This window comes from Spea bombifrons, chromosome 4, assembly GCF_027358695.1.
Source record: "Spea bombifrons isolate aSpeBom1 chromosome 4, aSpeBom1.2.pri, whole genome shotgun sequence".
Classification (NCBI taxonomy): Eukaryota; Metazoa; Chordata; class Amphibia; order Anura; family Pelobatidae; genus Spea; species Spea bombifrons.
The window spans coordinates 33837360-33851711 of record NC_071090.1 but is presented as its reverse complement, the minus strand read 5'-3'; the positions used below and the strand labels follow the sequence as shown (position 1 = coordinate 33851711).

At 38.0% G+C, this 14352-nt stretch overlaps 1 protein-coding gene across 1 annotated transcript in view; it reads right to left on the bottom strand.

Annotated features, from left to right (window-relative positions):
* The window catches only part of HTR4 (5-hydroxytryptamine receptor 4), an 83859-nt gene that overhangs the window by 58888 nt on the left and 10619 nt on the right, over nucleotides 1–14352 (bottom strand). The window contains exons 5-6 of the mRNA XM_053463647.1: nucleotides 2855–3008; nucleotides 571–1133 (exon numbers count right to left, since the gene is read on the bottom strand). Coding sequence (XP_053319622.1) covers nucleotides 571–1133; nucleotides 2855–3008 — 717 coding nt within the window. The remainder of the gene's footprint in view (nucleotides 1–570; nucleotides 1134–2854; nucleotides 3009–14352) is intronic.

Genomic DNA, 14352 nt, shown 5'->3' with positions numbered 1-14352 from the left:
GGGCTCCCTGCAACAATGTTTCATAAAGAGAAGAAGCGAGAGAGCCTACATTTTTCTTAGCCAGAGCTGTTTTATAGACAGAGCTGTGGAGATTTTCACTCTGGACAAGGTTTATGAGGTGGTACTTCAAGGTTTCGGCCTAAACAGGCTTGGAAAGGCATATAAGGCTTATGGTACCTCATGTGTTGGAGGCTACCAGAGGCTTGTGGACTGGCAACTATTGGGTTGTTATGTTGTTAATTATTATGCTGTATTTTCAGTAATGCTGTGACACTCACACTAGCCATAATATGTTGTCATTAAATTGTACACCCAGAAATCTGTAATACCACATTAAGATTTACATGAAGAGGTACATAATGGAATTGAGATCAGCCTGTTCATCCCAAATAAACCATGAAATTATAGACATGTTCTCCATACTCTTTAAATGCATTGAATAGTGGATATTTGTTTACTTATAAATCTTGTCAACATTCCAATCTTATTAGGTTGTATTCATTAGGGTACAAAAGAGTATAAAATAAACTGCAAGGAAAAGCATGCAATAAAGGTATAAAAAGTACTGACCTCAGTACATGTGTGGATCCATTAATGGTTGTGGTAGAACATGGAACCGTTTGACCTAAGATGGAAGGCCTTCGATATTTCTCATCCCCACAGCACAAAATGATGAGGAAGGCACGCCTGAAAGACTTGTTCAAGAAGGCATACAGGAAAGGGTTCAACCCTGAATTGATGTAGCCTAACCAGAGAAAAGCTGTCCACAGCTGCCCTGGTACTGAATAGTTTATGAAGGGGTCAACTACATTGGTGATAAAAAATGGGGCCCAGCAAAGGCAGAAGCAGCCCATGATAATACACAGCGTCTTGGCAGCTTTGGTTTCAGTTTTCATCCTATGAGTGGTATGTTGATCTGGATGATGATGCCGGTGGTCGGCTCCAGCGCGTTGCAAAACTCCAATCTGCCTAGCATGCTCTCTAGCTGTCACATAAATACGATAGTAAGCAAGCACCATTAAGAATAAAGGGATGTAAAAAGCCACTACTGAACAAGTTATCGCATAGGGCTTATTGACCATAAAAATACAGTTTGTTGAATTGGAGCCTTTGCTGAATTTTCTCTTTTCTATCTGAAAAAGGATAAGAACAATAATGTGCCTTTACATACATTCTTACACAAAACAATTAAAATAACACAATTTGACCTGGAATTCATTATGGTTAATCAGAAACAGGAAACACAACTTTTTAACCAATTAATGCTTTTCCACCAGCTTATGGTAGGCATGTTGATTTTACAATTATCTTAAGGATAAGCCAAGATAGTTTTCTCCAAAGTAAATTACTGATGACCAATGAGAAATTAATTTTTTAAACGTTGCGCTTTTCATCACAGCACCAGTACAGTTCCTGATCTTTTAAACCATTATAGTGCAATGAAAAAGTAACATACTCTACTTAATTTGTTCTATCGTTTTATTCATTTTCTGAATTAATCTGCATAGATGAGTTACACAAAGCTAGAGAGTAATATATCGGTGCTAGCGGCATTTTCCGCAGGCTGTTTAACCCCGTTAATATTCTTCCTCATTCTTCCTTCTATGCGCTGTCATTCACACGGATCCTAATTCTGCACAAGTCTGATTATGGTAATTGGAACGGCTTTGAAATGTCTGTGAGCTTTCCAGTTTCCTTCATTTCTATGACTCATACGTTGCAGCAGTTGAGCATATCACTTAAATGAATTTAATGCTTATCTTACCATACGTAAAGCATTTATAGAACAGGTATAGAACAAGTACAATAAGACTATTAAAAACAAGCCACTATCGGTACAGTGACTCAGAGCATTTGCTAAGAAGGATTTATAACCACAGTTTCAGAAACACTTTGGTTGAAAATGACGTTCCTCTATAGCCGCTCATTTTTTAACACCAGAAATAACTGGAAAATGTGCTGTTAATAAAACAGCTTACAGTAAAACATTAAAATATGGATATTACAAAAAAGTTATACAGAAGAAAATGGATCACGGTTACACTTGAAAGCAGTTCAGGTGGATTTTTATTATATATGTATATATAAAAATATATGCATACATTGACTTTTTAGTAGATTAAATATTGTATTTGGTATAGTGTGAAATCCTTTTTGAATTAGTTTATGTATAAGCGGTGCATGGATCAAAGTGGTGGTATTTTAGAGCACTTTTTAAAAGTAGGACCAGCGGGTCAACATATTTTATCTTCTGGTCCACAGATCTCTATTGGAAGATGTAAAAGAACAAGGCAGCAACTGTGAATGTAGTCCAGAAATGTGAAGCCAAGATTTAAGGATTTACCGTATCTAAGTGTCTGAGCAGTTAGCTGACCTACGTGCCAGTTTTGCTGAGTGTCTTCATGTCATCTTCTAGCATGGATCCCCCAAATGAAAATTGTAAAAATTAATTTTACCAGGACCAGATTGGCCATCTGGCCTATGCCATGTGTGCGTGTGCCCAAGAACCCCTCCTACCATGAAGGCTGCGCAAGAAACTGATGCAATTATGTGGCATGCAGCTGCCCTTTTTATACATGTAGCCAAAAGCTACACTTACACATCTAGGCTTATATAAAAGCATACCAACCACCACATGCATGTTTATAAGGACCGCTGGGCCAATGTTTTATGCTAGTCCGATCCTAGTTATTACTTACATATGATCAAAAAAATACGTTGTTGGAAGAACATTCCACAGCAAGTATTTTTTAGGAACAGGGCAAACATAATGCGCATGTTTGTTTTTTGAAATATACATACAACAAAATATATAGAAGAAGAAATCTGTACGTCTCTTGTTTGGGTTACTCACCAAGTCTAGAATTCCAATGTTGTTCCAGCCTTGCATGATTGGGAGGAAGGATATAAAAGTTGGAATAATCCAACAGCCACTGAGCATCAGAGCTATTCGTAGTGGGGTCATCTTATTCCTGTAAACCAGAGGCTGGCAGCAGATAGCGTAGTATCTTGAAAGACACAGAAAAGCCATGTAAATAAAGACGATATCACACACAGAAATGGAAAATGCTTTCTACAAACACGGGGAAATGTGCATGTCACCTGGAAAAAATGCTTCATTAGAGAACACTGTCTATGTATTTATTCAGGTCAGTAGCGTACCTAGCGGGGGGCGGGGGGGGCGGTCCGCACCGGGTGCCGCTCATCAGGGGGGTGCCAACTTGCCGGCACCCGGCACCCCTCCAGAGACGGACAGTAATGTCCGCCGCTGGAGGAGCAGGCTCGCAAGAGAGCGGTATCGGAGGTCCTTAACAGACCTCCGGCTCCCTTGAGTTATTTTAAGCCGGTTCCCCTGAACCGGCTTAAAATCACTCAAGGGAGCCGGAGGTCTGTTAAAGACCTCCGATACTGCTCCCTCGCGATCCGCGCGGCAACTGCTGCTGTGCAGAGGGCACTGTGAGCGCGGCTTCAGTGCCGCCGGGATCTGACAACAAACCCCGGCGGCACTGAAGCCGCGCCCACAGTGCCCTCTGACCCGGAAGAAGACAGAAGAAGAGGAGCGAAGAGGAAGACTGCTGTACGAAGAAAATAGGTAGAAAAGAAGGTAGGAAATCATTCATTAAGACTGAGTGACAGTGAGAGTGGATTGGTATGTGTGGAATGTGTGGATTGATATGTGTGGAATCTGTGGATTGGTATGTGTGGAACCTGTGGATTGGTATGTGTGGAACCTGTGGATTGGTATGTGTGGATTGGTATGTGTGGAATGTGTGGATTGATATGTGTGGAATCTGTGGATTGGTATATGTGTGGGTTGGTGTATGTGTGTGGATTAGTATGTGTGGAATGTGTGGATTGGTATGTGTGGAACCTGTGGATTGGTATGTGTGGAACCTGTGGATTGGTATGTGTGGATTGGTATGTGTGGAATCTGTGGATTGGTATGTGTGGTATGTGTGGAATCTGTGGATTGGTATGTGTGGTATGTGTGGAATCTGTGGATTGGTATGTGTGGTATGTGTGGAATCTGTGGATTGGTATGTGTGGATTGGTATGTGTGGAATCTGTGGATTGGTATGTGTGGTATGTGTGGTATGTGTGGAATCTGTGGATTGGTATGTGTGGAATCTGTGGATTGGTATGTGTGGAATCTGTGGATTGGTATATGTGTTGATTGGTAAATGTGTGAGAGTGATGGGTGTTATGCTGTACCATTTCCAATGTCTTTTTCATTATAATTATGCTCTAAAGTACATCATAACTCCCATCACTCTATACTGTTCCGTACAGTGGCAGAGCTGGGAGACAGAGGCCTTGCACCCCCACCGCAGGGTGCTGGTCAGGTTCTATGTGGGCAATGTGGACGCTGGCTTTGTTTACATTATTTATGTATACCTGTAAATACAGGATATTTATGTCTTATTCAGTTACACGTGCTGTTTCCATGTGTTGTTTATTTGATCTACACCTGAACTACAGGGAGTAATTAAAAGAGAGTTGTGGTTTAGTGACGTAGGGGACAAATGGACTTTGGGGATGATTACGGGGAGAGGACCTCCCAATGTCACGGTGCAGTCAGAAGAAGGGAAGGCTGTACTGACTCTCACAGTCTTCCCCTGATCTGCAGTTGAGGGCAGTACAGCATAATCCCTATCACTATACATCGATCTAGACATTTACTATAATGCAGCATAACCCCTACCACTATATACTAAGCCAGACACTGAAGTGGTAGGCCTACACCACATCAATGGCTTTGTATATAGTGATATGGGTTATGCTGCATTATTGTAAATGTCAGGCTCAATGTATAGTGATATGGATTACGCTGCCCCACCGTCAATGTGTGCTCAGTATAAAGTGATAGGTGTTATCCTGTATCACCGGCAATGTGGGCCTCAGTATATAATAACAGTTATGTTGTACCACCGTAAGCGCGTGCCTCAGTATATAATGGAAACAGTTATGTTGTACTACTGTCAGCGCGTGTCTCAGTATATAATGATAGCAGTTGTGCTGCACATCTGTCAATGTCTGCCTCAGTGTATGATGATAGTTATGTTGTACTACTATAAGTGTCTAGCTCAGTATATAAAGATAGCGGTTATGCTGTACCACCATCAAAATCTGGCTCAGTTATAGTGATAGGTGTTATGCTGTTCCACTGTAGTATCTGGCTCAGTGTATAGTGATAGGAGTTATGCTGTTTCACTGTAATGTTTGCCTCAATATATAATGAAATTACTTAAGCTGCACCACCGTCAATGTCTGTCTCAGTATAGAGTGATAGGCATTATGCTGTACCACCGTCACTGCCTGGCTCAGTATATAGTGATAGGTGTCATGCTATACCACTGTCAGTGTCTGGTTCATATGGTATATATAATCATGAGTCGACATGGCAACACCACTATATATGCAAATGCTTAAATGAAAAGAGAACAATGTTATGGTGACTCCTGATTATAATATCAGATTTTTTTTTAGTTTATAGTGTCTTTAGCTGCTTAGCCAGTACTTAATTTGTAATGTTTGTCACTCATTTGTTAGGTCTTCTTAGAAACTTGTTGTGTTTGTTGTTTTTTTGGGGGGGTTATTAAAGAAAGCACTATTATATGTTCAGTAAATGTTATTTAAACATATTTATTTTACTTATAAGTTATTAATTTATTTTTTTCAGATTTCTTGTTGTTTACAGTTGACATACAGTTTACAAATTGGTGCAATAAATATTCTTGCCAACATAATTTTGTAGATGTCTTTACATTTGGGGGGGGGGGGTGCCACTTACAGGATCCGCCCCGGGTGCCAAATACTCTAGGTACGCCCCTGATTCAGGTACAGAGACAATAAAGCCTTGCATCCAATAAGCCTTAGATTAAAAGGAAGTGCGTACCAGACTGTAAGCTTTCAATGCCAGGATCCTTTCCTCTTTCTGTGCCAAAAATCATTAAAAAAACATCCCATGTGGGGCATTTCCTTAATCAGTAGATGCAGCTAAATAAAATTGGCTGGATTTCCCTGCCTTAACACATACCCTGTGCAAAAAATCCTAAGCAACATAGAAGCGTTGGTGGAAAAAGCGCAGGAAACTATTGCTAAGCTTACTGTGATTGGCAGTGACTGGTGGCCAAATGGCTGCATTAAAAGGATCCAATGCTCCTGATGAAGTATGCTGGTCTATCTGCTTTTTTTGGTTTCTTTGTTCAAAATTAGACTTGCAACCCCAGCATACCAAATATAAAAAATCAACAGTTTTGAAACCATAATATACACCTTATATACTATATAACTGCTGGGATATGGAATATGGAAATTCTGTATAGGAATTTCCTAAATAAGGCCCCCTGAATAGATTTTTAGGATATTTTTGTCAATTTAACTCATTTTGTGAGGATTCTGAGATGATAAATAAACAAAACAAATTCTATTTTCTCTAGTTTTTGAGTGTTTTTATCTCAAATATTCAGCTAATCATGTAACTATTGTATCAAAAGATATCGTTATTTCTCCTTGAAATAACAATATATAATTTACATGGGTACACAGTTCACAGAAAAGAGAAGTAATGGTTGAACCGACATACGTCAAAAATGGCAAATTAGCTTGGGAACTTAAGGTACCACAAAATCCCGAAAATTAAGAGGTTAAAGTCCAGAAAACATGCCTCTATGTTTGATGATGAGATTGATGATGAGATTGATAATGAGAACAACATTGTTGCTGTCTGTACTGAGTGTGTTTGCTAGCTAATATTGGAAAAAAGAACTCCAATGACAGCACCCCCTTACCAGCCTAGGGCTTTAGGCAGTCACCTAGTTGGCTTGTATGGAAGGCCTGGCCCTGTATGATATTATTAGTACAAATGTGAAAGTTATATAAACCACAAGGTTAAATATTTCTAACTTGTTATCTTCAGAATCATGCAGAAACACGTGAAGATGTAGAAAAAACTAGTGAATAAACTATGTTATTCTAGATAGAAATATTCATTCAGACAATTCCTTTGGTACACACTAGGCTATGTAACCTAAGATTTGTTGAGCTTTGTGCTGTGAAAACAGCCAACCTTGAATCACATTTTGGTAAAAATTCGGATGATTCACCTCTTTTGTGTGTTCATATATCTCACAGTAATAGGCCTGAAAATTGACTTTAAAATAGCTATTCATCATTCTTGTATGAATCCTTGCTTTGTCTCTACAAGGCCATACTAATCTATTTTTTGGGGGGAAGTTATACCTATAGAATAAACCTAACCTCTGTGAAACCTGGTATAATTATAAGCAGATTGACCAATAAAGGCACCATCATTTCCCAATGGGTTATTTTGTCCTTGACAAATGGTTAAGAATTTCTCATCTGTATAATTTGCCTAACAAGGCAGTTCCTGTTTCAATCATAACGTCAGGTTCAAATGTCTCCAATTCCATCTTCCTAAAACATGTCAAGAAACATTCTTCCGTAGACTCTCTGAAAACACACTTGCTTCCTCCAATATAGGTGATGTCGATATACCTACCATTTACCATTTGAAACATTATTTTTCAATTATAAGATGTTGGATTTACAGCACTTTTTCAGTTGGGTCATATACACAGAGAGTTTAAAGGCAGGTAAAAACCTTTCGACTCAACTAGTCTGCCCTACTAGTCTATAATATTTGCTGTAAAAACGTCAAACCTTCTTTGTTCCTGAGTCTTTTTTTTATATTCAAGATTTCTATTAGCATTAAACTGCAGCTACTACAATTTCATTCATTCTTTTAATTTATGAAAATCATTATTTTAGACATCTGTACCATCTGCAGAAACATATACCTTACCCTCAGAAATATAATAATAATAATAATATCACTAGTAAAACTATTAACCCCTTAATGACAAACCCCGTACATGTACGGGCCCAAAATGCATTGTTTTCAATGGGTTTAGGGACCGCCCATTGTCCTTAAGGGGTTAAACACAATAAGTCCTGGTACAGATCCCCAAGGAACCACAGTAAGACACAAGTAAAACCTTCCACTGAAAAGCCACCATTAAAAACCACCTTCTGTCTAACATCCAAACACTGCACTTTGACAACCTATCGCTCCCATCTTATGTATTTTTTTAAATTAGGTTATTCGTACACAATCTCACAGCAAGTCACTTACATTTAGATATTTAACAATTCTTTCCTTTAATATGGTTTCTGTTAATTTTCCCACTACTGATGTAATCATGTTCTATTTTGATGCAACCGATAGAATTGCGTTATCGTGATCGCCAATGCTTGATTCCAGTCGAACGCTGTTCTTTTTTTATTTGATATTTATTGTTAATATCATGGAGCGTGTTTCTCATTATCAATTTACATTATAACTGACAGGTGAAATGGAAAGACCCCTAAAGTTGTCATCAAACGGCACCTACTTGTTTTATGTAACATGACATGCATGTCACTGGTAAAATTAAAGATTTATCATCCATGACTAGCCGGTGCTTCTTCCCATCATTACTATTCCATTTGCCAAGTACAATTTGATGTCGCTGACAGTATTTACATATAAAGATGCAAGCGGTGGTGTGCTGCTGAGTTACAAATCACATAATGGGGCATTAGAGGGTGATTATATTATTCATTTCCGCTGCAAACATTTTTACCACATTACAAGATAATGCAGAATACATTAAAGCTAAACTGATGCTAATAATAATAATAATAACTGTATTCTATATGACCTGTGTTCTCATATTCCTACCTTGGAGCTGTTTCTCCTTATGTCACCAGTATTACTACAGGATCATTCTTCTTGTATACAGCAGACGTTAATAGGCATGGAAAACTTATATATACCGTATTTACTACCAAAAAAAAATACTCAGGAGACTTACTCCAGCACTTATTTCCAGCACAAGGCACAAAAACTTCTAAAACAAGTAAGCACAAAATAAAGTGCTGTATTTAGTAATGTAGTCAAGCATAGATGAAAACGTTTTTACTTTGTTCGAATCAAAGCCCTTTATATGCAGACCTGAGGCTTCTGTTGTTGTCGTGTAATCTATGACATTTTACTGATTCTTTATGGTATTGCTAATGAAGTCGACGTTATCTAATGAAGTCAGTTCCTGCACAGACTTTGAATGCAGAGGTGAGCCTAGAGTTACTGGCACCTGGGTGCAGGATTTCTTTGGCACCACCCCGACTCCCCCAGAACTAACATATGAACACTTACACACAGACTAATACAAGTACATATTAACACACAAAGTCACTCTAACACACGCTAACACACACACATTCTTCCACCATACACTAACAATATTGTACACTAACTCAAGATTGTAAGCTTGCGAGCAGGGCTCTCATCACCTAATGTATCGGTTTGTCTTAGTCTGTCAGTTCTTGTCTTGTCTGCGTAAACTGTTGGCGCTGTATAAATAAAAGATAATAATAATTATAATAATAATAACACTGCACAATATTGTACACTAACACACACAGACACTCCACCACCATACACTGACACAGAGAGACACTATAACACTGTAATCTGACAATCATACTCTAACACAATACAGTAACACTCACATAAACATATACACAGACAAGCACTCTGACACAAACACGCCAAAGAACCAGAAGAATATATATGTGTGTGTCCAGGATAGTCTGATGCATAGTGTTGTGTGTAGTGAGGAGAAAGTCTGCTGACTGTGTCATGTTCGGGGAGGAGAGAGATTGCTGAAAGGTGTGTGCAGTAGGTCAGGGGCTGCTGGGTAATGTTGTGTGCATGAGGAGGTAGAATCAAGAGAAAGAAAGAAAGAAAGAGAGACAGCATATACACTAATTCTTTTAATAAAATGCAATCTTTACATTATGCATAGTGAAAAATAATGTAACCCTTTCAGCCATTTCCCAAGCGAACATAAATAAATAACTACATCTCAACCAAATAATTTTATGTTAAAAAATAAAGTAATTTGTGGTATCTGTCTAATTCAGAATAAGCACAAGATTTATTTTCCTTGGTGTAACCATTTAACAAAAATATTGAGAACAAAGCACCTTATATTTTTTCTAATGGAAGGATATATGCTCTAGGCTAGGAACCTGGGTACAGGTTCATCGTTACTACAATTACTTAGTTAATTTTCAGCAGCTGCATAAAGGTTTATCTCCCAGTCTGCGGGGGATAAAATGACATTCCGGAATGAAGGCAGGAGATTGTGTGCTCAGTGTAATATTAAGGGGTTCATTTTAATCAACGGAAGAGATAAGTCATATAAGTATGCACCTTAAATGAACACATATCTCATGTATGCAATAAACTTGATGTCTCTCACTGCTAGATACCCGTAGAAGTAGCATGATAAAACCACAAAATGAAATTACCAATTACAATGTATGTATAGTTTGTTATAATTAATGGAACATATCTCTCAGCAGAGGTCACATTGAAGACCAACTGAAGAGGTCATGGATACACAAAAAAGTGTGCTTTCAATGTTGTTACCTGCAGACACAGATAATACAACATATTCACTGTTTACGCTGGAAAGATTCACCTATAGTCGTTTTTTTCTGGAACATCCTAGATATTTAGACAGAGCTTAGCAAGCAAGACAGTAGCTAAACTAGATCAAAACTAGAGATCATAACTCAATCCCAACAATATGTGATCACCTGGTTGAACTAATTCAGAATGGAGGGAACGAAATTCAGAAGTGTTTTCTACAAGCATGCAGAGGGTTTGACGAGGGTGATAGCTTTGAAGACCTCAGTAGTGTCTGTTATCTGTAAATGAACGCCTACTAATAAGCATCACAAACTTTGAAATAGTCTCCCATCTGAGACCAGGAATATCAGTTTTCATGAATTGATGTATTAATCAAATATCCTGTGTATCCTTAAACTGAATAGCTCCATGACAATTTCATGTGGGTCTTCCTGTATAGTACAATTAAAATTAAATATATATGGTTCTTAAAAAATGATTCTAGATTAGTTAACGGTTAAAGGTTAACTTTACAAAAATAAAACAGACATCTAAATCTAAAAATGTCCCCAACAGGTCAACTCTGTATTTTGAACCCTGACAGCATAACTCTAAACATTTCAAATTGGCAAGAAGGGACACTTTTGTTTTAGAGGATGTGGTGAAAATGTATCGACAGGGCAGGGATTTCCAAAAACATTTTGAATTACTTATTGATCCCTATTTACTGTATGTTATTGAATCAGGCACTTAAAAAAGAACTATTGTATTTTATTTACACAATTTAATTTATAAATAATATGTTCTGCTATTCATATACAAAAATATTTTGACTCTCTTGTTTGTAGAATACTGTACGTACCCACCAGACAATCTCTGCTCTTAGAAAAGAATTAAAGAAGTTCTTCATCCCAAAACAGGCACTGTCCCTCATAAAAGTAAGACACTTGCAATGTTTTTGATTCTACATATACTTCATCTACATAGCTGTATCTGCCAAAATGATATACCGTATTTGCTCGATTATAAGACAAGGTTTTTTTCAGAGCAAATGCTCTGAAAAATACCCCTCGTCTTATAATCGGGGTCGTCTTATAATCAGACCTCAAATAGAGGTCTGACTATGAGACTAAGATCCAGATCCCCTGCAGCGCTGCAGGGGACTTGGATCCCTCCTGTCTGATAACCTCAGCTGCTGCCGGCACTTCCACCGGCATCTATCACCGAGAACCGGTGAATATGGTTGCATCTGTGCGTACCTTCTCACTGCCGGGATAGCCCACCCACTGCCGGGGAAGCCCGTCCACTGCCGGGGAAGCAGAGCCAATAAGAGACAACAGAAGAAAGACCAGGACTGTCTCGTCCCAAATCCAATAATTTTCTGGAGGAGGCGGGGCCTAGCGGGGTCACACAGCGTCATTGTGTGTGATCCCGTGGGAGCTGCAGTAAGTGCCTGCTGAGGCATCACAGTGAGTGAAGTGCCTTCGTTGCTTGAGTGTATATTAGTGTCAGAGTGGGTATGTAAGTGTCAGAGTGGGTATGTAAGTGGGTATATTAGTGTCTGGGTGTGTAAGTGTCCCCCTATATGACATTCTGCCCCATGTTATGCCTTTTAACTCCCTATATCCCACTCTGTCCCATGATATGCCTTTTAACCCCCTATATGCCAGAGTGGCATATAGGGGTATAAGGCATTTCTGGAGGCAGAGTGGCACAGGGGTTTAAAAGGCATAACATGGGGCAGAGTGGCATATAGGAGGGTAAAAGGCATATTAGGGAGGCAAAGTGGCACATAGGGGGCATAAGGCATTTCTGGGGGCAGAGTGGCAAATAAAAGGAAGTAAAAACCAACAAAAAAAAGTTTACATGAATTAAACTTTTTTCCTATAGGGTCGTATTATAATCAGGCTTTTTCTTTTTTTAAAATTAATATTCAGATTTTGGGGGGTCGTCTTATAATCAGGGTGGTCTTATAATCGAGCAACTACGGTAATTGTACCCAGGTGGTGGAATCATTGAAACTATAGTATATGTTGGAGAACAAGCTTCAAGGTCCCATAAAGTCATTTAAATACTTTTAAATATGATCTTTACATGTAAAATACATTTGGTTTGGATGTCCTCTCCAGCTTTTCATTTTATTTAATGTTCCTGTTTTACAGCGGTAGAGGTTGGAAGTGATATCTTGTTAAATACATTTCTTATTATTTTTCTGTGACCCTTTACCCATTAAAATGTTTCTCTGCCAATGCCTGCTTCTCCCTTTCTTGGCTATATCTAGCATTCAGTCTTAGATTGCTCAAAGAATAACAACATGAAAGTCTGCATGAGAAAGATAGATACAGTAGGATCATATGTATAGGACCTTCTTTTCTCCAGACAGCTGGGCTGCTGTATTGTGCTAGATAAATATCATCTGTGGTCTATCCAGCACAATAGAGGAGATTTCAATTATACCAATTCATAAGTCATTGTTAAGAGGCAGAGTTCAGGGCTTCTTTTTCTGTATTATTTTTAATAACACTTTGCAGTGCTTATTTATTGGCAACTCCATTATGTATTGTAAAAGCACAAGCCTATTACTTTCTGAAGCACAGGAAAAAGAAACTACCATCATTCATTTTGTAGGCTGAAACAAATGTGTACGTTGATGCGTGAAATATTGGAAGACTAAAATGTATTTAACCCATTATTTCCTAGGGGTATTTTTGTTTTGATAATGTATTTGTCAAAGTAGATTCCATCGTTGTAATTGATTATGGGCAACGTTTAAGTGTAATTTATACAACAGGAAAAAAGAACTATATTTTTTACAAAGCAGAGTATCCTCTTGGCTGCAGTAAATAAAAAATGTTTACGTGACATTGAGCTACAAATACTAAAATCCTTAACCACCACATTACTAGAAAGAGGCTCAAGCCACAACCACAAAGGTGGTGTTTGTATATGTATATATGTATGTGTGAATTAAATTTACACTAACATCAAAAGTCACCATTAAATGACCAATTAAATGACAGCTGCTATGTAATTTTATTGGTATCTTTTTTAATCTTAGTAGATATCTAAAGTAATCAATGCACATATTCAGAAAAGGTTTTTCAGTGAAACCATGTTTTTTTGTTTCAATTATCAAGATTGAATAAAAAGCATTAGCAAAAAAGAAAAGCTAAAGCACGTTAGTCTATGTATGGGCATTTCCTACCTTGGGAAATGAAGGACAATTTAACAGTGATAATGTTAAATTGTTGAGTAATACTACTGTGTGTTGTCTATAAAGGTTTGGACTGTAGCCTAGCCAAAAAAAAGCGTAAATTAATTGTTTATTGGAATGTAGAAACTATAATACAATAACTTCAGATCCTAAAATTGCATTTTGGTGTCCAATGGTTTTCCTTGTTATTGATTGACATTTTTTAGACGTTTGTGCATTTACTCTACTGATGGAGTGAAGTGCAACACTATGACATGATATTACCACTAATCATTTGTTCCTTTCACGTCTTGATGTGCCTTTGGTGTTGAATGCATTTGCGTCCTGCATGATTTATGTCATTTGTCCTGTTCTGTGATTTAGGATTGCCCCTAGGTTTGGTTGGTCCAAGAGTGTTTCCTACTGTTATAGTCCTGAGGTTCACCTAAAGTGGCACATGACATAATAATTCATTCATCTCAGGCCAAGGGTCCTACCATTGACACATTGACATATTGCATGGTATATTGTGTGTTTTGATATGCTAGAAACTGAATGGTACATAACCTTGTTTTTAATTATCAATGCTTTAGGAAACTTCAGACTACCAGGTAATGATAATTTTATCAGCAGACAAATCACAAGATATATAGCATTATAGTTAATGAGAAAAATAACA